The following is a 23,947-nucleotide window of genomic DNA, read 5'->3' as shown; positions in this document are numbered from 1 at the left end:
TTCAAGATGGTGACAGTACATTATTAAGCCAAACGTGAGCTGTTTCTGAGAGTGGGGTCCTGTAGCCCATGAAACTGGCTTTGTCCACTGAAAGGGAATCTCTGGGAGTGAGGCTAGCAGAGCGGGGTTTTTAAAAGCCCTCCAGGTCATTTTGATGCACGGGAAGTTTGAGAAGCTCCGATACCAAACCTACCTTCCCTCCCATCCATACATGTCACAGGGCGCTAAGGACATACTGAGAGTCAGATCAGGAGGAAAAGCACAGATAGTGGCCAAAACCTCAGCACTGGCTGGCAGCAGGGGTAAACGTGGTGGCGCTGACCTTGAGGCGGCTGAGGCCACAGCTGAGTAAAGGAGGGAGAGTATGCCTTTCCCAGTTAGCTGCAGTCAGCAGGATCCAGTTAACTGAATGCACTTGGTTATGAATCATGTGAAGGTGAGGGGGGCAGGCAAGGCCAACCTGCTTTCCTCTGTTCTTCTGGTCCATTCTCCTCAAGTCCAGCCGCCACAGTAACCACAGCTGGGGCCCCAATCAGGGCAGACACTGGGGGAAGTGGCTAAAGCAGAACGCTGGACACAGAGGTGAATGAGGTGTCTGTCAGCCGACACAGGCCATGAACCTGCTCAGGGTGGCTGGGGTCACAGCCAGAGGCATGGGCAGATGGGGCTAATGAGAGGTGATGCCTTCCTTTCCCAGCCTCCCAATGTATCTTGGTGATGAAAGGGGACAGAGTTTGAGTACACATGGCAAGCTTGTGAAAGACACTTCCGTGAAATAACCCCTTGGCCTGTGAGAAGAGTAAAAGTTGAAGTTTATACAGAGTTCACGATGGCAGGCATTGGACTAAGTGACTACAAACAACTTTCGTTCCTGACCACATTTGAGAGTGAAAGAAATGAGGAGATGACTAAGTAACATGTCTTTCTAGCAGCAGGGGCAGTAAGCGTTGGGACCCTTCTAAAATTTATTTGATAAATAGTATTGAATAGTATTAAAAATCAATAGTAACATGTTATATTTTATACTTAGAGTTGATGGCCCTTTTAAATGTTTAAAATATTTCCTATTTATCATTTTCTTTTCTCAGCAGAGGTAAGGTGGTGGCCAAATTTACCTAAGCATCCATAATCCAAGATTTGCCTTTTCACATGAGAGCCCACCAATTAATACACAAAACTACTTCATTCACTCCTCAGGATTCTCACTACAAAACAGGCAGTTCCGAGTTTTAAGACATTTTTATGTCACTCCATTGCTTTATCATTAAATCTATTGCAAACAAATTCAGGAACCCCCTTTGGGTATCTGAAAAATAAGTCAAGCGGCCACCAATGTCTTCTCTAAGATCTACCTCTACCATGATTCAACTCTATGAAGACATGTTTAAGTTCAGAGTTCCAAGTAAATGCAATAAAATATTCATGCATTTATTTATATAAAATATTTACTCTGACCAGTGATTCACTAGATGAAAAGTAGCTTAAAAGCAGGTCGTGGCCTCTCTTTCTACGTGTTGGAATTTAATGGATTTACAGTTGGGTGGACAGGTTGTCAGTTGACATGGGTTTGCCTCCATGAATGGATGTTTTCCTCATGAGACCTGAAAACCCCAGGACCATCCACAGCTAACCATATAAGCACCAGATGGACATGGAGAGTGAATCACTTTCTCACCCTTAGCTGGTCCCTCCAGGTCAGGGTGTAAGCTCGCTGGCAGGGTTCTGTGGGCAGGCCTGCACTGCAGCCGGAAGCACAGAACTTGTTCTGTGGATAAATGGAAAACTCCGGTTCAATCACCGGATGTGGCCAGCCCAGCTCTTCGCTGAGCTACCCCGGTGAGAAACATCCGAGGAGATTTCAAACTTGCTTTGGCTTCATTCTTGGCTCAGTCGTTCAACTGATAAACCTCAGTCTGTTGGAACTCAAAGCACATAACCATCTCAGACTGTATTAATTGTACTGGGAAAGGAATCCACTGCCACAACAGCTCTGGATTTATGAGGGCTTTTCACATTTATCATGCTCGGTTCTGCAAGGCATGCCTTATGCAGAATCCTAGGCACAAAGGCACCCTGCCCCAAAGAGAAGCTCACAGGGCTCCAAACTCATCACCAGGAGACGAAGCCAGCACCCTGGACATTAGAACTTGCTCAGGGCTTTGATAAAATGTCTCCCTTCGTTTTTACCTCGTATTGATTCATTCCTAATAGTCCTGGCATATGGAGGCATTAATGACAGGTGAAGAGAAAACAATGCTGACTTCATTTTGTTTACAGTATGCCTGATAAAACATCTTCCAATTCATATTTTGCTAGTTTTTAAAAGAAGTTGTGGATCACAGTAAAGGTGTTGGAAGAAAGAGGTGATGTAATAAATTCCCCATCTTGAATTGCCTTTCCATAGAAGGCACATTCATACTTTTTTGGAATTTTTTATTATGGGATTCTCTATTACACATCGTTTTTCCTACAATTGGATGAAAAGGCTTCCTTGAGTGGAGTGTGTGTGTGTGTGTGTGTGTGTGTGTGTGTGTGTGTGTGCACACGTGGTTAATGCTTCATAATTTCCAAGGAATGAAACCGAATGACATTTGAAGCCACCAGCTACTGCCAGTCAATAGGATTCATTGCTATTATACTATACTGCTAAAGTGTGATTTCTTGTCTCTGACAATTTCCTGAAAATTTTTCTGATTTTACAAATCCTAGTAAAAGGAAAACAGGAAAAATAGTCCATCTTGTACCACTCTCTGATTTGGATGAAGACCTTTTCAATGACAATCGTTGAAAGATTAAAATAAATATTTCTTTGATGATTTAAATGTGATGCCTTTCAATTATGAGAAGGCCTAATGCTCCTCCATCATGAAGAAGGTGGAGTTATTATTCAACAAGAGGAAGATCCAACTCAACAAAACAATTACTTTCCAGTTCTGAAATTTTACCCTTTGAGACAACTATGGGTCTTCACCCATGATCCTGACTGACAGGTCACTGGTTTTGCTATTTGGTGGGGAGGGGGAGTTCCAGTAAAAACTTGGTGAAGGCTGCTAACAGAATTAAATACAATGAAATTTAAAATATATATAGCAATGGATTTGGTTCATCCATAGCAGCCTTCTCCCCAAACACAGTTACATTTGTTTTATTTTGACTTTGTTTCCAGAATGCAGTAGGAAAAATGTTCTCCTTAGTCACGTATACCATAGAGGTATACACGGCTTTATGTAATTTTTTAATGGTGAATTTTTCCCAGAACATTAAAGCAGTTGAAATCTTGAAAAGTAGATACATTAGAGCTTACAACCTTATGTGAAGTTTAAATGCTTTGTTTATGCCCCAACCAAATTTTAGTACTATTTTAATTCAGGTTAATGTAATTAAAAATTGTTTAAGATTGTCATGCGGCCCAGAGAAATTGTCAGAGAGAACAATTCTCTCGGTTGAAAAGAAGATACACAAAGAAATACATTTTCAAAACATCACTGATAACTTGCTTCCATTTAAGCCAGGCACACACGTTTCACCTTTTGTTTCAGGCTCCAGTATGGCTTGGCCTCCTGGCACGAGTCTTCTAAAAATTTTTGACATTTCGTTCATCATAGGTTTTTGGCATTAACTTTGATTTTAAAAAATATAGCATTTCGATGACTGAGGTTTCTAGTACACCCTTAAATTTTGCACCTAGCTGAGGGTCTCCCTCTCCTCACCCTGGTCCAGGCCCCGTTATGATACTTTTGTTCTGTTGCAAATGGCCACATTCAACATACCTCGTTCTCTTAGATTTACCTTACATTCTCATCCCCTATTTCCTTCCATGCTTAAATCAAAAGAGGGGGTCTATTTTAAGTATCTTTGAAGAAAGGAGCGTATAATTCTAATAAATATATCAGACAAGCAGAACTAATCAGAGACAGTTTTGGGGACGCAGAGAAAAAACGAGAGTGGTTAGATGGGTGTGTGGGAGGGGGTTGGGGATAAGGGGAAAGGTGAAGGGATTTGGAAGCAGCTGGTAACCACAAGATGGCCTCAGGGTTTTTTTGAAAATTAATTTGGGGAAGGTATTCTATAATGTTGTAAAGATTTTGTTGGGTATCCGATGGACATGCGTCCTATTTGGGAGACCACCTCAGGGATACTGTGGATTCCAGATCATGGCATTGTACACCAGAAGCTAAACATTAATGAATGCCAACTATAATTTTATATATATAATGTGATGGTTCAATGTGAGGTCGAAGGGATAGTGGATGGGGGGAGGGGGGTTCACAGTATGAGGGATATAAATGATGAACGTCTAAGTATTACCTTGTTTTGTACACCTGAAACTAATAAATAAATAAATAAATTTAAAAAAAAAGAAAATACTGTAAAACAAGCAACCATCCTATTTTAATCAGAATAAAAAAATAAAACATCAAAAAGAAAAAAAAACTTGAAGTTTTGCATTGTCAGTAATATAAATCTCCTGTGCTCTCCCTCTGGCATTCTGTTTTGGTTGCTGCCAAAAATGTAAGTAGACAAGCACAAGAAAAAAACAATGACTCCTCCTTTCACTCCCTCAATTCTGTTGCTGCATAAAGAAGAGAAAAAACTCAATCCAAAACAAAACATTAACTTCCCAAGTTTCACTAAATGTTTGATCTTTCAAGACAGACGTTATAATAGCGATGTTCTTGTTGGTGCTACACTCTTGTGAAAAGTTACTTTTCCACTCCAAAGAAAATCTTGTGCAATTTCCATGTGGGGCACAGGAATCTAAAGCCTTTTTTAGGTACGTGAACTGATGGCAAGGAAGAGAAGCTTCAGGAGAAAAGCCAAAGGGTCGGTGGTCATTTGAGAAGCTAGTGCTGCTCTCCACTCTGTCGTGTTCCTGCAAATCCTTTCAAGTCTTACCTTTTATTCCTCAGCTCTCAGCCTTTCAGCTGAGTTTCCAGTACATAATGTCTTCCAAACAAGAATTCTGTCCATTCCCATCATGTCATGGTTTGACCAAGCCCTCTCCCTCGTTACCTGCAAACATGCGGTCGCGTCCAGTCCCTTCTGAAATTTACGTGACCTAATGCGAGCAGGTCGTGTTCCCACTTCAGTATCTTTTCACTCTCACTCCTCTCTCTGTTCCAGAACTAGCGCCATCAGCCTGATGCCAATTAGATCAGGCCATTTAAAAAAATACAGCATTTCGATGACTGAGGTTTCTAGTACACCCTTAAATTTTGCACCTAGGTGAGTGTCTCCCTCTACTCCCTCTAAAGGACCTTGCCTTTAGACGCTGCCTGCAGCTTAATAGGGGAAGGGTCCTCTCTTGTACCATATTGCCTCCAAAGTTTACTATCTCGTGGGTAGCGAGGTGGAATCTAGTGATGCCCAAGGCTTTGGTAAGTAGTTGTAAATGAAGAAAATGGTGACATTTGAAGCAATGTGAGAGGAATTGTTGACATTTATTCAAAACACTATTCTCATAGCACAACAACTCTATCAGGTTGGTGCTACTTTTCATTCTAGTTTACCGATGAAGAAACTGAGACAGAGAGAGATGAACTTATTTACCTAACACTGCACAGCCAATAGCAACAGGACTGGAATTTGAAACCAGGCGATGTGGCTCTGGACCGAAGCTCGTGACCAGCGTGTTACACTAGACAGGCGTGCGCTACTGGTGGGTAATTGACACACCAATGTAGCCAGCACCATCTGGCACTTGGGGTGCTGTGATTTGTCCCCACTGTAATCTATTGTCACTAATTTATTGCCACTGTTTCTTGATTTAAACGCTGCCCCTAAACCAGCCATTTAAGGCTTCTGCCCTCCAAGCTGACCAGCCTTTTTATTGAGACCCCAGCCAGAAAACATATCTACTGTTATGTCCAGGCCCTGGTTCAAGCTCCCCAAACATCCAGGCCTATGGATACCCCTCCAGTCTTCAAGGTCACTGCACGTGCTTGCTTTTCTCAGAAGCCATCCCTGAGACCGCAGGTCACAGCTCTTTCGTTCCTCCAAACTCCTAGTGGATTTATGGTCTGGAAAATTGGTTCCCTTTGTTTGTCAACACAAAGACCCCTTTGCATTGTCAAAAGTCAATCACTTCAAATACCTGTGTGATAGTAAATATGCAATATCTACTGTTGTGGGTCTAAGCCAGAGGTTCTTACCCCTGGCTGCTCAATAGAATCACATGGGGAGCTTTGAAAATTCTCAATGTCCAGACTGTACCCCAGGACAAATGAATCAGAATCTCTAGGGGTGGCGCCCAGGCACAGTTGTTCCTTAAGCTCCCCAGGTGATCTACACTGGGCAGGGAGTCTGAGAACCCATGGCCCAGCACACACCATTTTGCACTCGGAGGCACACTGAATAGCGCGCCTCCTATTATCGCTCCCCGTGTAGGCGTCTGTCAACAAGTCTGTGAGCTCTGACAGTCAAGAATATGTCCTGATATTTGAGGCTTTCACTCCTCAAAGTGTGGATCAAGGACCAGCAGCATCACAGTATCCTCTGGGAGCCTGTGAGAAATGCAGATTCTCCAACTCCTTTCCCCAGACTGACTGCTTCCGAAAGAGCGTTAACGAGACCCCCTGGTGATCTGTATGCACAGTCAAGATTGAGAGGCGCTAAAGGCACAAAGAGACCACCTCCAGCTCGAGGGGTAGGACTCTCAAGCCTCAAAAGGCCATTACAAATGAATATCTATTTATTCCTTTATGTATTTTTACTTCACGGTATCATTACCAACCTTCTGGACTGTGTCTTGGCTTTTACCTAGAGGAAAACCAAACACTCCTTTCTCCTCCTTTCCGAGAAAGTCTTCTCCAAATGTTTCTGTTTGATAACTCTAGGCTCTGAAATCCGCAGTTCACCTCCCTTTCTTTGAAGCCCTGACACTCACCTACGATCTTGATCTAGGATCAACTTGCCTGGACCTTACACTTGTTATTCTCATAGGGATAAGGATCAGAAAAGGCCAGACAACTGCATAGCTTGAGATGGACTTAGCACGTATACTTTTTCCTTTTCCTAAGAGTAAAAAAGGAAAGCTTCACTTCTTGGCACTTACACGAAAGAGCGTTCTTAAAAACCACATTAAAATTACTATTATTAAGCAGTTTTCAAAGTACAATGCTTATATATTTTTAAATGTCATATAAAAACAGAAATTTGGCAAGGCAAAATCCGTGGTTTTTTTAGGTGTGTATTTTCTAGCTTCCCTGCAGAGTACCCATGAAATGTTATAAATGCAGTTTAATGAGGGTTTCACGGATAGAAATGCCACCGTGTCTGTTTTCTTGCATCGGGAAAGGAAATAAGTGAGTTCATTAAAATTGTGGTCATACAAGATATACTGTGAAGAAAAGCCATTTGTTAGTTTAAATTAGGACTTACACCTTGATGACAGTTAAAAATCTAGGAAAAAATTAAGTGAGACCAATTCTCTGATATGAAAAGCCAGACCATGAAATGCCAGCTCACTTATATAATAATTTGAATATATTTTGAATCACTCGTGGCTCTTGGGGCTTGGATCCAGACAGAATGCCTTATTTGAACCAGAATTTGGCCTGATAATGATTGGCACAGAGATGAAGTTTTAAAAATGCATTTGAAAGGATGACGCAATTAAAGATTCTTCCCTGCTCTGCAGGAAACAGAGTGGAACTGAATTTCACTGTGTTTTTAATGTAATGACCCCAGAAAAAAGGGGACCTGAATGACTATGGAATTCCTCTCCACCAAACTTCTCTAAAGACTATCATATTTTTATATCTGAAATGGTTTTAAATGAAAATAAACACATCAAATTCAGCATCAATATAAAGGAACAACTTGACATGTGTCAATGTTTCTAAGATATCATTGATAAAGACATACTATTATTTCATATATGATTAAGAAAGAAAAATGCTATGAATTAAATTCGAACATGCCACTGATTATAAAGTTAATCTCAACTTCAGAGATGATAAAACACGGTGGAGGGAATTGTTGAAATTCAGTAGATTAAAAGCACAACATAAACGGTACCTTCATGAGAGGATAACAACTTTTTCTGTCACAAAAAGGGCTTGGTGTCACAGTGGCAATATCACTCCTGGTTAATAATGCAATATGATCCCCTTAACTGGATTTGCCAAAAGCTCAGCATCCCCATACACTCTGCCTCTGTAGCAAATGATTGTGGTTAATTGTAAAATCTGACTAGTGCAAAAATTTAGCGCTCTTTCCTTTGGAGGCAGAAATGGCAGCAAACCATAGTGTACAGAACGACTTGCATTTTACTCATTGCAAAAATGGGTGCATGTGGAGACCAGCGTGGATTTTATCAAAAGGATGCTAGCTATAAAGGGAGAGAGAGTCCAGAGGTTACCCACTTCTAATTTGATACGGGCACCTAGGCTTTGGCTGAGGCCTGTCTTGTGGTTTGGTAATGTGTCACTCGCGCTGCTAAATTACACATGTAAGATGCATCCGGGCTCAGCCTTATGGGACCCTAACTACAATTGGTAGGATTCTAGAAGGAGAATCTCTGATCCTAGTCAGTCCCTGAGCTTCTTGCCAGTGATTTAGTGCTGTTTTTTTGGTAAACACAGTCAAAAGGACGTCAAGGGACTAGAAAAAGCCAAGAATGAAACAGAAAAATCCCGGAAAGCAGTTCTAATTCAGTAAGTGGATTGGTAAGACTGGAGCATTTTCTGGCTAGGTGGACTGATCAGATGTGCCAGAAAATTGCCAAAATTCCACTTCAAGTCACCCTGCATGGAATGATTGAAAACTTTCTAATTCCTTAGAAATCGAAATCGAAACCCCCAGGTGGCTTTAGACGATGGCGTACTCACGAGGATTGGGAGGCCTTTCTTCTGAGTAAGTAGTCCACCACATCCGGGTCCGTCTCCAGCAGGCTGATCAGCACTTCGTTCTGGAGATCTGGGGAAACCTGCAGGGGCCAAAGGTTGGGACATAAGTAAAACCATTCCAGAAGGAGGAAAGCCAAGCTCATTAGCAACTTTCTAAGCAGAAAACGGAGGAGTCTTAAGAGTCATAAGAGAACAGAGTGATTGATTGGCTAAAACCAAACCTACACCAACCCATATCACCAATTTAATTCTTTGGACAAATTGGACAATTACCACAGAGTCATTCAATCCAAATTGTCACCCCTCTTATGACTGGGATACAGACTAGTCACTGGGATACCTCTGTTGCTCAAACTAGATTTTCTTGGTTTTCGAATAAGCAAAATATCATAGTTAAGAGGCAGGATATTAATAAATTATTGTCCAAATGGGGACATTTTCTAGAGTTGACATTTATATTTATGCCAAGACAACAGGCATAAATTATGACTGTCTTGGGCAGTTCTACAACATATTATCAGTTTATTGAAAGGGCAGGTCCTTGAACCAGACTGTGTTTGCGTCCTAGTTCTACTTCCTGCTTGTGGGAACTTTGGCAAGGTACATAGCATTTCTGTGTCTGTTTCCTCACCTGTAAAATGGAGATAATAATAGTATGTACCACCAAGAGTTGCTGTGGTGATTAAATGACTTGTGATATGTTGTGAACTTAGAATAGTACCTGGCAGATAATAAACACTCATTTTATCCTTCAGTGCCTGTCTAAACTTTTTTGCTGCATCCTGGTCCATTAGCAATTAAGTTTCTCACTTCATAATTTGACAAGGCATTCACTAGAGTTCTATAGATAAGCATGCCATGTTCCTCTAAGCCTAATCCACAGTGCATTAGAAGATGGCCTTACAATCCTAAATCACTTGTGTGGGAATGTTCTATAGGAAAAAGTTGAACTTGATTCTAATGGTTTTCTACTCTGTAGATGCTGGTAGCTCAACCAAAGGAAATTCAAACTATTGAGAGGAAATCAATTTTCACACATGGGCTTGGAGATAAGGCTCTTAAGAACTGCAGGGACAAGTGTCCTGAGAATAAGTGGTTAGTTGGTGGAATAATTTAACTTTTGCCTCTTATAGAACTCAATTCTTCTTGAGCTTTGAGAAGCTGGAGACAATTTTACTAATGAAAACAAGGATGAAAAAGCAACAAAACGCTTTCCTTCCCTCATAAATCTGTTCCTCCTACTTTATCCCGAATCTTCATTGATGACATTGCCAAACCCTCATCTCACAAACACAAAATCTGGGTTGTACCCAAGCTTCTCTGTGTCATTTCCCCTTCCTGTTCCGAGCCAGGAAATCCAGTTGATTTCATCTCCATGATGCCTGTTACTTCTTTCCTCTATCTTCCACTCCAACTGCAATGATCCAAGTTCGAGCCCTCGTTACCCCTTTGTAGTTTCCCTCCTTGTATAACAGCTATACCCCAAGTTCCCTCTGGAGAACCAACTGTTACCCAATGCTTAGCTCAAGGGTGAAGTATAGCCTAGTCTAAGTCAGTGGTCATTCCATTCCCAGAATACCATGGGCGCCTGAGCAATGGGCATGTGACTCCATTAGAGACAATGAAAAGCCATGAGAATTTCCCTGAGACTTTCGAGAGAGAGGATACAGGGCCTGTAGCCATAGGGGGCCTGAGGATTATGTTGACAATTGAATAAATAATACCAAGAAATGGAAAGAAAGAAAAGGAGTCTCTTTTCTTTGAGTTTTAGGTAAAGCTCTGCCTGCAGACACAATTGCTTTTGTATGGTTCAGCTATATGAACCCCACATTCCTTAAGCTAGTGTGAATTTTTAGTTGAAAAGAGAGATATATCCTTGGTAGACCTTTGATGCAACAGCTTGCCAACTTGTGCACTATCTATTTCTTTCAACATGTACATCACATTTCTTATCTGCATGGTTGTCAGAATGCTCTAATCAAGACATTTGCTTGCTCAAAAACCCTTTTATCCCTACAGCTGAAGCCCTCCTCTCACTTGCTTGCCTCAATCTGTGTTTCCCATCTTTTCCCTTTGCAGTCATCCTCATACACCTTCTACTTCAGCACTACTGCGCTCACTCTGGCCTTTTTCCACCTCCTTCCTTTAATTCACGACATAAATATTTGGTGAATGCTTACTGAATGCCAGGCACTGGATGCTGGGATTCAGCTACAAACCAAACAGACAAGAATCCTTGTCTCCTTAAAGGTGACAGTGAATATCAGAAGACTGGCATTAAACAAATAAACAAACAAACAAAAAAACAGAGCATGGATCCCATGGACAAAAACAAAGCAAAGAAAGATCGTCTTTCTCCCTGGGGAGGGAGATGCAATTTAAATAAGATAGTCAGGCCAGAGAAATGGACATTTTAGCAGAGAATTTAAGTTGATGAAGGAATTGCAGAACATTATTCCAAGCAGAAGGAAGAAAAACTCAGCCAGATCTTGCGTCAGGAGCAGTAAGGAGGCCAGTGAAGTTGGAACAGAGTGAGAGAAATGAGGTGAGCAGTAGGAGCCAAGGTGGCCAAGGCCAGAGGTTGTGGGGTCTTATGGGTCATGATAAGGACTTCTGCTCTCAATCTAAGTGGTGGGGAGCCGCTGGAGGTTTTGAGCAGAGGACTAACACGAATTGTCATCATTCTGGCTGCTGAGTTGATAGTAGATGGTGGGGAAGAAAGGGGTGAAGCAGGAAGTGCCTATGGGGTCTGTTGATACAACTCCAACAGAGATGCTGGACCAGGATGGTGAGCTGATGAGAAATATTTGGATCCGGGAGACAGTGAAGATAGAGATGATAGCATTAGCTAATTCGTGGATGGAGAGAGAAGACAGGGAGAAGGAGTAGGAGAGGGAGAAGAAAGAATAACTTCAATGTTTGGGGCCTAGGCAGCTGGAGGAATGGGGTTGCGTTGACTGGTATAGAGAAGCTGCAGGAGAAGGAGGCTGGGGTCAAGATGAGGAGCATGGCTTTGATATGATAATGGTGAGAGGCCCGTGATACATCCAAATGCAGGAGAAATCTAGTAGGCAATTGGGAATAAGGATCTGGGGTCCAGCAGGGAGGCTTGGTCTGGACATAAAAATTTGGGAGACACACATGATTCTGACTGAATGCAATAGCCTGCGATTTAGAATGAAAGGAGAAGAGAAGGGGCAGGACTTCTAGGTCAAGGCTGAGGGATTCTATTCTCTTACTTTATTGAAGAAATTAAGCAAATAAAAGAACTGATAATGTTTACTGTAAATTTTTCAAACAACATGACCAAACAGATATGAAGTATTATATCAATTTTTCAAAACGTGATACCTAAAGGGTGAAAATGAGAAGAGAGAGCACTCACTTTTACAAAAACAAACAGCAAAGCAAAAAATAATATAGGCCAAAAATGCATATCCTGAACTCTTTTGAAAAGAAAATTCCATGAGCAAATTTGGAAAAACACATGTATTTTCATCCGGTTAGTTTAACTGAAAATTTTCTATGCTTAGACAGGTAATAAAAATTTTTGCTCCAAGCACCAATGCATTCCCACCAAAGAATAAACAACTGGAGTGTGTGTGGCATCACAATATTCATTCTTGGAGAGTATATGGTGCCTCTAGTGAGAAACTATTAACTTGGATACGTTATTGCAATAGGTTACAGGAAGCATCATTATTTTAAAAAATAATTTTCCATAACATTTTGATAAAGTATTTTGTGATTCAGAGTTTTTATTCATTCAACTAGGCTTGACTCCCAACCAATTATAATTATTGAGGTTTATTTTATGTAGCATACGTGACTTTTACTTGGTAACAAATGCAAATAGAAAGAGTCAGCACTATAAATCTATAGCTTCTTTTTAAAAGACACATGATACCATTTTTGCTTAGCGACACTATTTACAAATAAGTAAAAATATATAGTTTAAAAAGTGTGGATCCACATACCGAAGGAAGGGTAGATAATATTTTCCTATTATTATGTAAGACTGACTACAGTGTACATAATCCATATTCCAATTAAATAATTTATATATAATCTTGTTACAAAATGATGTAAAGGAGCTTCAGAAATTTATATGACAAAACCACATTTTTTAAAATAAAAGAATGGCTCAGAAAATTGAGGCCAGTGGGAAAATGAGGGTAGAGAATTTGAAATGATGTCTGGAACCGACTTAATATTCATATAAGAGCATCCACTGAGGTTTCCCCAATACTGCCTCTAATCTTTGTCCGTATTTGCACATTTTATTTCCTCTTATTTAATACAAATTTCAAACTAATGACTCAGTTCAATCGGTTGAGCATTCATTTTCCATTAATTCAGATACTTAATAGAGAGAAACAAAAGTCAAGGGAATGAACTGATAGAAAACAGGAGCTTACAGTACATGCGAAATATCCAGGCAGACCATTCCCATATGCATTCCTTTTCAGGAATTAGGATGCTGTTGAAAAAGCATCTGACTAAGAGTTGATAACCCCTGAGGTCCAGTTTTGGCTCTGCTGCTTATAATTAATGCAAACTTGGGCACATCAACCATCTTCTTTAGGATTCTGTTCCTGCATCTGAAAATCCAGGCATAGCCTATCGGTCCCATTTGCCTTTACAGAGGTGTTATCAGGATCAAAAGGTCTAGCAGATTGGAAAGTACCTTTCCAATTGCAAAGAGATTTAGAACGAAAGATTTAATTGGAAATGGACAAAATAGTTAATAAACTAAACACCTAAAAGAAAATATAAAAGCAGATAACATGGAGATGTGCTGTGATTTGTTTTCTTGACTAATGGTCACCCATCTCTGCCTCTTATCCTGCGTGCTCACAGAGAAGCATTCCTCTCTTCTCTTTTGCTTCATACTCTGGTGAGTAACTAAGTTAAGGGATTTCCTGCTGATATGTCTCTGCTCTTGACCTCCTCTTGAATTTCTAGAGTTAACAGTTTATGACCTCTCCGCCCCTCAACTGCAATGGTCTTGAAACCATACTCTGTGTAGCTTTTCCTTCTGGTTCCTTCTCTTCCATTAGACCTCAAATCTTTGGGTTGGGCACAAAATTGGAAGGTAAATTTCCTGAGGGCAGGGATTATCTGACTTGTCTACCCGGAACTGATACCGGCTCCTAAGGTTGGAGTTCTCTGTCAGCTAGCTTCCTTTGCAGGTGGGGCAAGATCACATATGCCAATCCTGGCCAATGTACCCCCAGGGGGGTCAGGTAGGTAGGAGCCTCTGGAAAAGCCTCTCTTCCATATTGCAAAGAGATGCAGCAGAGGAAACATCTCTCTTCATCATTGGATGTGATGATGGCTGCCAGAGATGCTAGAAATGACTGCAGCATGGTGCAGCTGAAGATGGCACAACACAGAGAGCAAAAGTGTGAGTGAGCTGCTGACCTGTCCCCCGAGGCTTCTTGTTATGCGAGATAATAAATCCTAATGCTTGCAGCCACCTGCAGCTTCCTTGCAGTCAAATGTTTCCTAAAGTATGGTTTTTTCCCCCCTCCTCTTTGTCTCCTTCCTCTTTTTCTCTCCTGAAGTTCCTGCCTGCACATCCATGACCTTTTACCTACTTACTCAGTCAGTAATATGCTCTTCCGGAACACAAGCTAGGGTGGTGTTTTCTACCCAATGGCTGCTCAACAAATGTTGGAATGGCTACAAATAACAATAATAAAATAACTCATGGGGCACACTGGTTCTGTTACCTTTGTCTAGATGCTTCTCTCTGCTTATAAGTAGTAATGTCATGCTCTAGCATAATCTCCTTGCTATTAATGGAAAATAAATTTCCTTTCCCAACTGAGGATCATCAGAAATTTCCTAACAGGTTCTTAAGATATTGTTCCCATCATACAAAAACTCTAAAAATGAAAAGTATGACTCAATAACCAAACAAGTTTTTCTTTTTCCTTCTGTGATTCTGTACATAGAGAAGTGGAAACTGAGGAGTAGGATCATGAAAAACTACTGTTTTAATCAACAAGTTCTGCGTGTTTGAATGAAGAAACAAAACCCAGCCCAAAGGGCTTCTTCAGGTACACATTACTGTTTCACATCAGTCTCTACTATGTTTTAGTCAACTATTGAGTAACTTTAGATATTTTCGAAGGGTACCATTTATGGTTGTGTTTATCTGGAGACTCCACTCCTTAGATTTTCACGTGTTCCTTCAAAGCTTAATGCTATTTCAAAAATCAAAAGAACTTTGGACTCTCCTGCTTCAGAGAAAAAAATGTAAACACTGCACATATGAAGGAATAAAACTGTCGCAATTAAAATCTACCCTATCAAATTAAAGCTGAATCCTTGAATGATTGCCTAAGGGACAACCGCTATGATATAGTTTATTCCCTAAACAACAGAGAGAGAAAAATGGTTTGAGTTTTCTCCACTTACTAAGTCACTGTAACAAACCATTCAGGACATCTCTGAGAGCAATTCCCAGGACCCTGCCTTACCGTACTTGCCACTGGGTGTCCCATGCCAGTCTGCTACTTTGTGCTGGACCAAGAAGGATGCTTTGGCATTTAAAACTCTAACACTCCCTGGAAAAAGTAAATGTCACTGGAAGTCATGATGACATTTTTTTAGTTAACAAACACACTGAAAGAAGTCACTTAGGCTGTTTATGGGAGCAAAAGCTCGACATGAGCAGGCCCAGCCTAAAACCTTTTGTGTGGCTCTGTTGTGGATAGTAGCTTAATCTTATGTAAGGGCGTCTGGGTGCACTTGGAGAGTCAGAATTTGTTAAGTTTATGAATTTTTTCTCAAGTGCCTGATACACACCAGGCAGCGTTTTTGGCAATTGGGGCACATTAATGAATAAATACAACCGAAGAGCCCAGGACTCATGGAGCTGTGTTGGAGGATGACTCAAGAAAGGAAGATGAAGACAAATTAGCAGTCGTTCCTCCATGACAACAGGTTAAAGGAAGTGGAATGAACTCAGGGGTCCTATGCTTCTGCTCCCCTCCACCTGTCCGTGTTGCCAACAGTGCATGCACTCTGTCACTGCAGCCAGGGACGAGGGTGATCAGGGACACATACTGGCCCTTGCAGCCATCTGCTGGGCTGAACAGGCAGCTAAGTGTGATGACCAGTCCAGAGGGATTAATGCCCTTAGATGTCTCCTTCGCTCCCCATTTTCAAGCTGGCTAAAGTATTCTCTTTCTTCCTTTGCAAGTGGACTCCACAGCTGAGACGCCACGCTGAAGCACCTGCCTTCCATTCCAGATGGGGAGATCTCATGCTGCAGAAATCATTCACTTATTTGCTGCATCATCCCTTGGGCAGATCATCTAGGCTTACTCATGAAATGGGGGTGAAATTTAGATGCGCCGACGGTGTACATAACGACTAGCCAATCCCCTGGCACATAAACAGTGGTTATTTCAAAAACAGTGGTTACATAAAACAGGAAATGGAAATCCTATTTCATTATCTGGATGTGTTGGGGGGGCAGTCTCTTGTTTGATGGTCTGGATTACTGCCTTGCTCCTTTGACTTTGCATGCTAATGAGGTTTTAAGAAAATGCAATTTGTGTTGGGGAATGAAGAGAACACAAAGCAAAGCTTGGCTTCTGAGCCTGGAATCCTCATCTTAGCCTCTGACCCTAGTTCCCAGTAGTTCTCATTTGAAATTTCCCACGTGCGCTGTGCTGGTCCCTAGCTCAGGCTGACGAACCAGTGGGGTGGGAACGCGCTGGCGTTCCCACGTCTCTACTGCACTCCTGACTTTTCATCAGCCCATAGGGGTGGTGCCTTCTCTTGTTTCCTTTTTTCTAAAAAAAAAAAAAAAAAAGTCTTAGGAAGAATCCTATGGTATCAGCCCTTAGAATGAGCTGACAGTTTTCTCCACTCTGCTCTGGAGCTCTTATGCATTCCAAGAACAACAATGAGTTTTCTCTGGGTTCCCCAATATCACTTACAGAAGCAATGACTTTCACAACAACTAATATGTTAATGAGTTAGTCGGTGAATGCTTTCCGCCTTACAATGATACCAGTGACCATTTCCAGACATGCACGATCCCTTTGTATTCCTGTGTTCCCCAGAGTGTCATTTTCTCATCCAGTTTTAAATTGTTGTTGACATCAGAAATGGAGGGTCATGATTTAATGGTAAGGGAATCTAAGGGGTATGGGCACTGAACCAAAAACAAACAGCAAAAATATATTTTTTTCCTAGCAATATATTGTTGTAGTATTTATTCCACAAATAATTACTGAGCACCCGTTTTCTGCAAAGCACTTTCTGAATATCAGTGAACAAAGCACATGAAAATTCCTGCCTTCCTAAAGTTTGCACTCTGTTAGGTTTCAATAAGCATAATAGATAAGTAAGTTTTATAGTGAGTTAAAAGGTGATAAAGCTATGGAAAAAAGAAAAAGAAGAGCAAGATAAGGGACTAGGAGTATATATGTGTGGAGCAGGTGGTTAGGAAAGGCTTCATTGCAAAAGCGAAGCCTGAAAGTGCTTTGACAGGGCAGCCATCAGATCAATTTAATGTAATAGAAGTGATTATTTTTGAGTGCCTGGTATATGTCAATTCTTGTCCCAAGTGCCTTAAAATGTCATTTCTAATTCTCAAAATAGTCCTATAAAGTAGGTAACTTCACCTCTTTCTTTTTACAACAGGAAAATGACACGTTACAGAAGTTAAGCAGGAGGCCAAGATCGCAGAGCAAGTATAAGGCTGAGGGGGATTTGATGTTGGGCAGCTCATTCCAAAGCCCATTGCATTCCCACCGTCTTGGGTGTTGCCCAAGATGTGGCTGTCCAAGGTGTGGTTAGGAAAGGACCAGAGTGCCCTGGAGGCATTCATTAGAAAGTGCAGATTCCTGGGCCCCATCCTAGTGCTACTCAACCTGATTCTCTGGAGTGTGGCCCAGGAATCTGCATATCTGACAAATTGCCTTGTGCCTCCGTTGCATGCTCAAGTTTGAAAAGCACTATGACCATCTGCTGCCTTGGTGTTTTGACAGAACGACCATGATGGCTGTTATCATGACCTATGTTCAGCTCTAGGATTTCCAACCCAGTGGCTGAGAAGCGAGCAACTGGTACAAAAGACTGTCCTGGCCAGACTCTTGAACCAAGTGTCAGCCTCTGCATCCAGGCACTTTTTCTGTATTATGGGACAAAGCCAGGTTCTTTTCTGCCCTTTTCCATTCACTCAGACACTGGCCACTTGGGAGAGGCATCAGAAAATGAAGGACATTATTACCACTCAAAACAAACTTTGGGTCCCTGCCAGGCCTCTGGGTTTTCACATCTCTTCCATCAGTTCTTCTGTGGAACTACTGCCTTCAGGGTACATTCTGCGTTCAAGGACAAACTCACAGCCACCTTTTCTAACAAGTCTTCCTTTCTAATGCCAATGGGAAGCGACACCTTTCTTTGCGAGTTCATAAACCCCTCCAAGGACAGTGAAGCTGAACAACTGCTAAGTACCTTTAACCATCAGGTCCTGTCTAGCTCCATCCTTCCTTGTTCTATTTTAAATTATTGTACTAACTCTGAAAGCTTCTGAAAAAAATGAAATAGCTATATACATGGTTGACTTTTTGTCCACCCACACAGACTACCTTTGCCAACCAGCCACCAGCTTTGGTATAACCAACTGGATTCTGAAATGCCAAAATATGCCAAGAGAATTTACAAAGTGATGAGGTTAATTTTCCTCTGTGATTTACGGAAATAAAAGAGGTGAAGTCAGTGGTAGGGCACAGAATCATGCAGATTTTATAAGTAGAAAGGATCTTGGTTAATCATTCATTCTAACCCAGTCCTCTGATAACTAAAGCAATAGAAATCTAAGAAGGTGAGGTCAGATAGCTAATATATAGTAAAGATAGGACTATAGCAAACTTTTCAGGTTCCAGAGCCAGTTTTCTTTTTCCTGATCCAGGCTTGGGATCTTTGTCCCACCTCTCTGCCCACCCCACTGCCCTTTTGCTCAATATATAATTCCCACAGTCCCTCTAAGAAGACTGAGAATGCTTACATTCATGTTTAACTTATTCTGAGAAACCTATCCTTAATTCTTCCCTGCCCGAACCTCTTCATAGGTATAAGGAATAAAGATTAATAATATGGAAATCACATGTCACAGAACTACCAACGAGTCATTCATTCATTCAACCAACATTTCTTGTTTCTACCATGTATCAGGCACAGACATAATGCAGTAAAGAAAACAGCTGGAAAAGGATAAAAATTCTTCCTGTCGTGGAGCGACATTCTGCTGGGGAAACACTCCACAGACAAGAGAAATTTGTCAAAACCTATATTGGTGGGGGTGAGTGCTGAGGAGAAAAAGCAGGGAAAGGCAATAGAAAGTGAGGTTGTGCATACGTGGTGTGTGTGTGGGGGGATGGGGGTGTGTTTTAGACATGGTAGCTAGGAAAGGCCTCATTGGGAAGTAAAGACCACAACTGGGGAACCCAAGAAAGTCTTGACATCAATTTCAAAAGAGAACAGCAAACAAAGATCAGATTTGGAAAATGCTGAAAAAGGTGGAAAACGATGATCTTCTGCTGTTTTTAGTAGTCCGGGTGGCAGGAAGTGGGGAGGAGAGTAATAGCACAATGAAAATGGTGGCAACTGTACTTCCAAGGAGGCCAGGAAGAGTTTTGTTAGTATCGGAGATGAAAAGAAATGTCTGAAGGTTTGTGGTTTCATATAAAGAACTCTGCTTAGAATATAGCATTTAGAGAACAGAATTAAGATTGACGAAGGGACTACTTTGTTAAAAAAAAAAAATCCAGAGAGCATGAAGTCATGCCAAGACTACTTGGCGAGATGATATGTGACTTAAAACTTGATAAAAATGTTGAAAAGTTCAGTCATTTGATTCATCCAAATATGTAATTAATTATGAGGATTTTGGCTGAGGTGTGAAATTTATATAGAGTCAATGACTAATTCCACATTTTTTGAGAGTTTACTATGTACAACACAGGGACAGTGTTTCAGAGACTCAAAGAAGAGCAAGACACCGTTCCACTTCAGTGAACTTTTCACCATGCTAAATGAATTTTCTGTCCCTCCTGGGCATCCAGGAGGAATGCATTTCCCAGCCTCCCTTGCAGTTCAGTATGGCTTGTGGGTGAGCTCTGGCCAATGGGATTTGAGTAGACATGATGGATGTCCCTTCTAGGTTTGGCCCATAAATCCTAGGGGACTTCAGAGTCTCAAGATGCAAAGAGCTGGGGTCCCTAAATCACCAGCTAGAAGGCTATCAACCAAACATCTGACTGAACTTTATGTCAACAAGATATTTATGTCTATTGTGTTGAAGTACTGATGTTTGAACCAGCTCATGTTGTCCAACTAATTTAATTATTAATTAGCATTTGCATAGAATTTTACAGTTTGCAGAATACTTTCACATATCAAATGATTCTGGGAACCACCCTAGGAAATAGGTCATATTTTCATTTTTCCCATTTCACAAAAGCTGAAGCTGTTGCTTTTTGAGTATTGAATTACTTGGTCACACTCACATAGGTAAGACACAGAAGGAAATGATTTCAAATGACTGGCTCTCAAATTTATAAAAAATAAGTGGTATAGGACAAGTATGGAAACAAATCTAATGCAAGGCATTTGACAAATGTAGACAAAATGTTAAGGAGATTCAAAAGACGGAACTAGCACACTTGGTTGAAGAAGACACAAAAGGCTCTAATGGAATAGGTAAGATTTATAGTGAGTGTTTGCACACTGACAAGAGAAATGGGAGAAGAAACATAGAGAAAATTCTTGTAAATTTTGAGATGCAATATGAGTGGTGAACAGAAATAGAAGAGTGTTGGCATTTGTTATAGTGTTTCAAGGGAAGTTGGAGCAAGCAATGCAGTTTTTTGAAGGAAAACAGGAACTGGTAATTCAATACAAATCAAAAAAATATTTATTGAGTGCCTGCCAGATGAAGGGCCTTCCAAAAGTGTACAGAGGATACAGAGAGGAGATAACAAGGGCACAGCCCATGTTTTAAATGTGTTTATAATATACTAGGGGAAATAGTCATAAGTGACTGTAGCACGATGTTAAGATAATCATCAATAAAACAGTAATAGGGTTCAAGGGACAGAAATGATATGAGGAAAGTGACATGAGAGGGACATAGGAAAGACAGGTGAAGCTTCCTAGAAGAGGTAAAATGTCAATCTTGACCTTGAAGGAGGTGCCATCTCTGAGGATGGTTATGAATATATAAATTTATGAAGGCCACATATAATTCCAAAAAGAAGAGTTTTATGAATATTTTGAGCAGGGAAAGTGTGTATGAATAATTAAATGACTCTAAAATGTGACCGTTGTTTAGGGGACAACAAAATGAAATTTATGATTCAAATCATAAATTTGAATGTTTAAACATGGAATCACAAACTTACAGTGATACCATAGGTTGTAAATTTCTATTCCTATCGAAACTGCCTGGCTTCCAATGAGTTAAATGACCAGAATGGTAAGCCAGAAGGTAGTGTGCATGAGTTTCATCATGCCACCAAGAGGCAATCAATAGGCAGTTCACTGAGATGCCCTGCAAAGAAGGGCCACCTACCATGAACAGGGCTTCATAATTTTCAATCATTTTCTGCACCACAGCAATGATGGCTGTGCTCTCCTCAGCACGGGCTGAACTCTGGACCAAGAATTCTTTGTCTGATAACTTCTGCTTGTGCAGCAGGTTGGGTCCAAATATGGTGGCCAAGTTTAGAGATGTCATTTTGTTCCCAGTGACCTATAGGAGCACAGAATACAAGAATTATTGTTATGTTTGCTTTTCAAAATGCTGAGTGTTTCAATAATCAATAGAACCTTTCTTCCTTCCATTTGTTTTCCAGCAAGGATTATATCATCTCTGGAAGAATCCATAAGTGCGCCATCATTTTCCTTTTGCTTCATATCTTGAATTGAAGCTTATGTGCAGTGGTCATTTCAACAGCATATTGAGTAAAATTTTACAACTCTGAGCTATTTATTGTGAAACTGGTACTATATACAGTTTCTATTGTCTGCTCTTAAAAATATTGATGTCTATCTATCTATTTATCCATCCATCCCTCCATCTATCTCTTCAACCATCAGTCTATCATCTCTCCATTAATCCATCCACTTAGCACCTACCATAGGCTAGGCATTTTTCATGGATCTAATTATTTAAAATTTTTGACAATGATCACAACACAGTCCTTATTTTAAAGTGTTCACATTCTAGAGGGTAACTCAACTTATCAATTACAAGTAGTGAGTACAAAGTATGAAGCTATCAAGTCTGGAGGCCCCAGGGACATTCCAAAAAGGTGGCAATATTTGCACAAGATCTTGAAGGAAGAACAGAGTTTGCTAGGCTAAAAAGCAGAGGAGCTGGAGCAGAAGGCAAATTTCCGTGGCAAGAATACCATATGCAAAGACAGAAACATGTCAGATACCTTTAGGCACCCCAGGAAGCTCGGTGTGGCAGAGGAGTCTGCAAGAAAGGCAGGCAAGGGCCAGGTGAGAGTCATTGTCACATGTCCCGGGTGGGGCAAAATTGCCCCTGGCTGAGAATCACCGGTCTAGGCAAATTTTTATTTCTCTTATTGATATTGAAAATTTTGGAATTCCTGGATAAATATGGGAACTGGCTGTTTGGTGGGGATCCTCTGCCTGGGAAGATCTGCAGAGCCTTTGAGAGGCACCTGAGTGCCCAGCATAGAATTCAAGAGTCCTGATTCACAGCCAAGACAAAGCCTCCAGAGTCCCACCCTTGTCCTGTGGAGACCTGAGCTGGTGGCTACCTGGCCCTGCAATCCCAGCCTGGGAAGTTATTTTTAGAAGGTGAGGCTGGTTTCAGGTTTGCCGCCAAGTGAAATGATTTCACGTGGTAAACATTGGGAATTTTCAAGAAAGTGCCCTTTATGTACGATTGTCCAATTAATTTTTTTCTGTTTTATTTCACAGATATAAAATAAAACTGGACAGGTTTTCATTTTATTTTTCACTTCTCTTCCTGCAAATTCATGGCTAAGGATAAAATGCAATGTGTGCCATTTCCAAATCCATCCCTCTAGAACTCAGAGGCGTTTGGAATGCTTCCTCCTCCCCTCTTAAAGAAATATCAGGGCTTTCTCCTTTTGAAAACAGTAACAAATAGATTTTGTTTTCTTTGAAAAGAGTATTTAGTACAAGGACAATCCAGAACTGCTTCCGCTCTCTTCTCCTGGTGCTATTCTGGGAATGCAATACAATCCGTCTGTAACATTGCACATAGATTCCAGCTGCAGACCACGCTGCTGTGGTTTGTTAACGCTGTTTGGTTTTGTTTTTCTTTTACTGTTTTTTTTTTTTTTTTAAGCTGGAGACTTGTTCATGATAGCTTTCACCCTCGCTCCCCATGTCTCAGCATATACATGGCTATGTCTAGGGAATATAAAATGCACTCGGGGCCAGTTCATAATTTAATTATTAGCCAGCCAATTCAAGGACAATTTTTATGTCTACAAAATAAGCATTCTAGCTCATTTCTACACCTAATATCAATAGCTCCATTATTAAAAGCTTAGCATGTACAGTCACTGGGCTCAGGGCTTTCCACGGGCTGTTTCCATTTTTTCTCACTAGGAGCTCGTGAAGCAGCTGCTGCCGTTGTCCTTTTTTACAGACAGGGAAGTGACACCCAGAGCCCAGCGCCAGGAGGTGGTGGAAGCTAAACTGGCGGCCTGGCTCCAGGCAGCCCCACCTTTTTCACCACAGCCCCGCCCCGCCCACTGTTCACTCTTGAGTGACAGACTGTGTCCTAGAATGGGGAAACGGAACAACTGGTTTCAAGGCAGGGCCGGGACCAGGGTGAGGAGAGCGAGGCACTGATCCTGCTGCAATTCCAAGGCCAACCTCCCACTTCCTGGAGGCATGTTTCTCCTCAAAGGTCAGTAATCCTGCCTCTACTTTGCTGGCTCATAACTTCTTTTTTGCCTCATAGTCTCTGAAAACTAAAGGCTAGCTACAAACTCACCAAAAAGTGTATATTCACACCACATTTCCCAAGCAATGCCAGAGGGTTCTTGGACAACCTGAAA

The 23,947-nt window shown here is 41.1% G+C and overlaps 1 protein-coding gene across 3 annotated transcripts in view; it reads right to left on the bottom strand.

Annotated features, from left to right (window-relative positions):
• ARHGAP6 (Rho GTPase activating protein 6) overlaps window positions 1-23,947 on the bottom strand; it is a 489,998-nt gene that overhangs the window by 11,300 nt on the left and 454,751 nt on the right. For all 3 annotated transcript variants that reach the window (XM_081042159.1, XM_081042160.1, XM_081042161.1), the window contains exons 9-10: window positions 21,451-21,630; window positions 8,832-8,929 (exon numbers count right to left, since the gene is read on the bottom strand). In XM_081042159.1, the coding sequence (XP_080898285.1) occupies window positions 8,832-8,929; window positions 21,451-21,630 (278 nt within the window). The remainder of the gene's footprint in view (window positions 1-8,831; window positions 8,930-21,450; window positions 21,631-23,947) is intronic.

The sequence above is a fragment of the Rhinolophus hipposideros genome (genome assembly GCF_964194185.1).
Source record: "Rhinolophus hipposideros genome assembly, chromosome: X".
Taxonomy (NCBI): domain Eukaryota; kingdom Metazoa; phylum Chordata; class Mammalia; order Chiroptera; family Rhinolophidae; genus Rhinolophus; species Rhinolophus hipposideros.
This window is presented reverse-complemented; position numbering and strand designations above follow the sequence as displayed.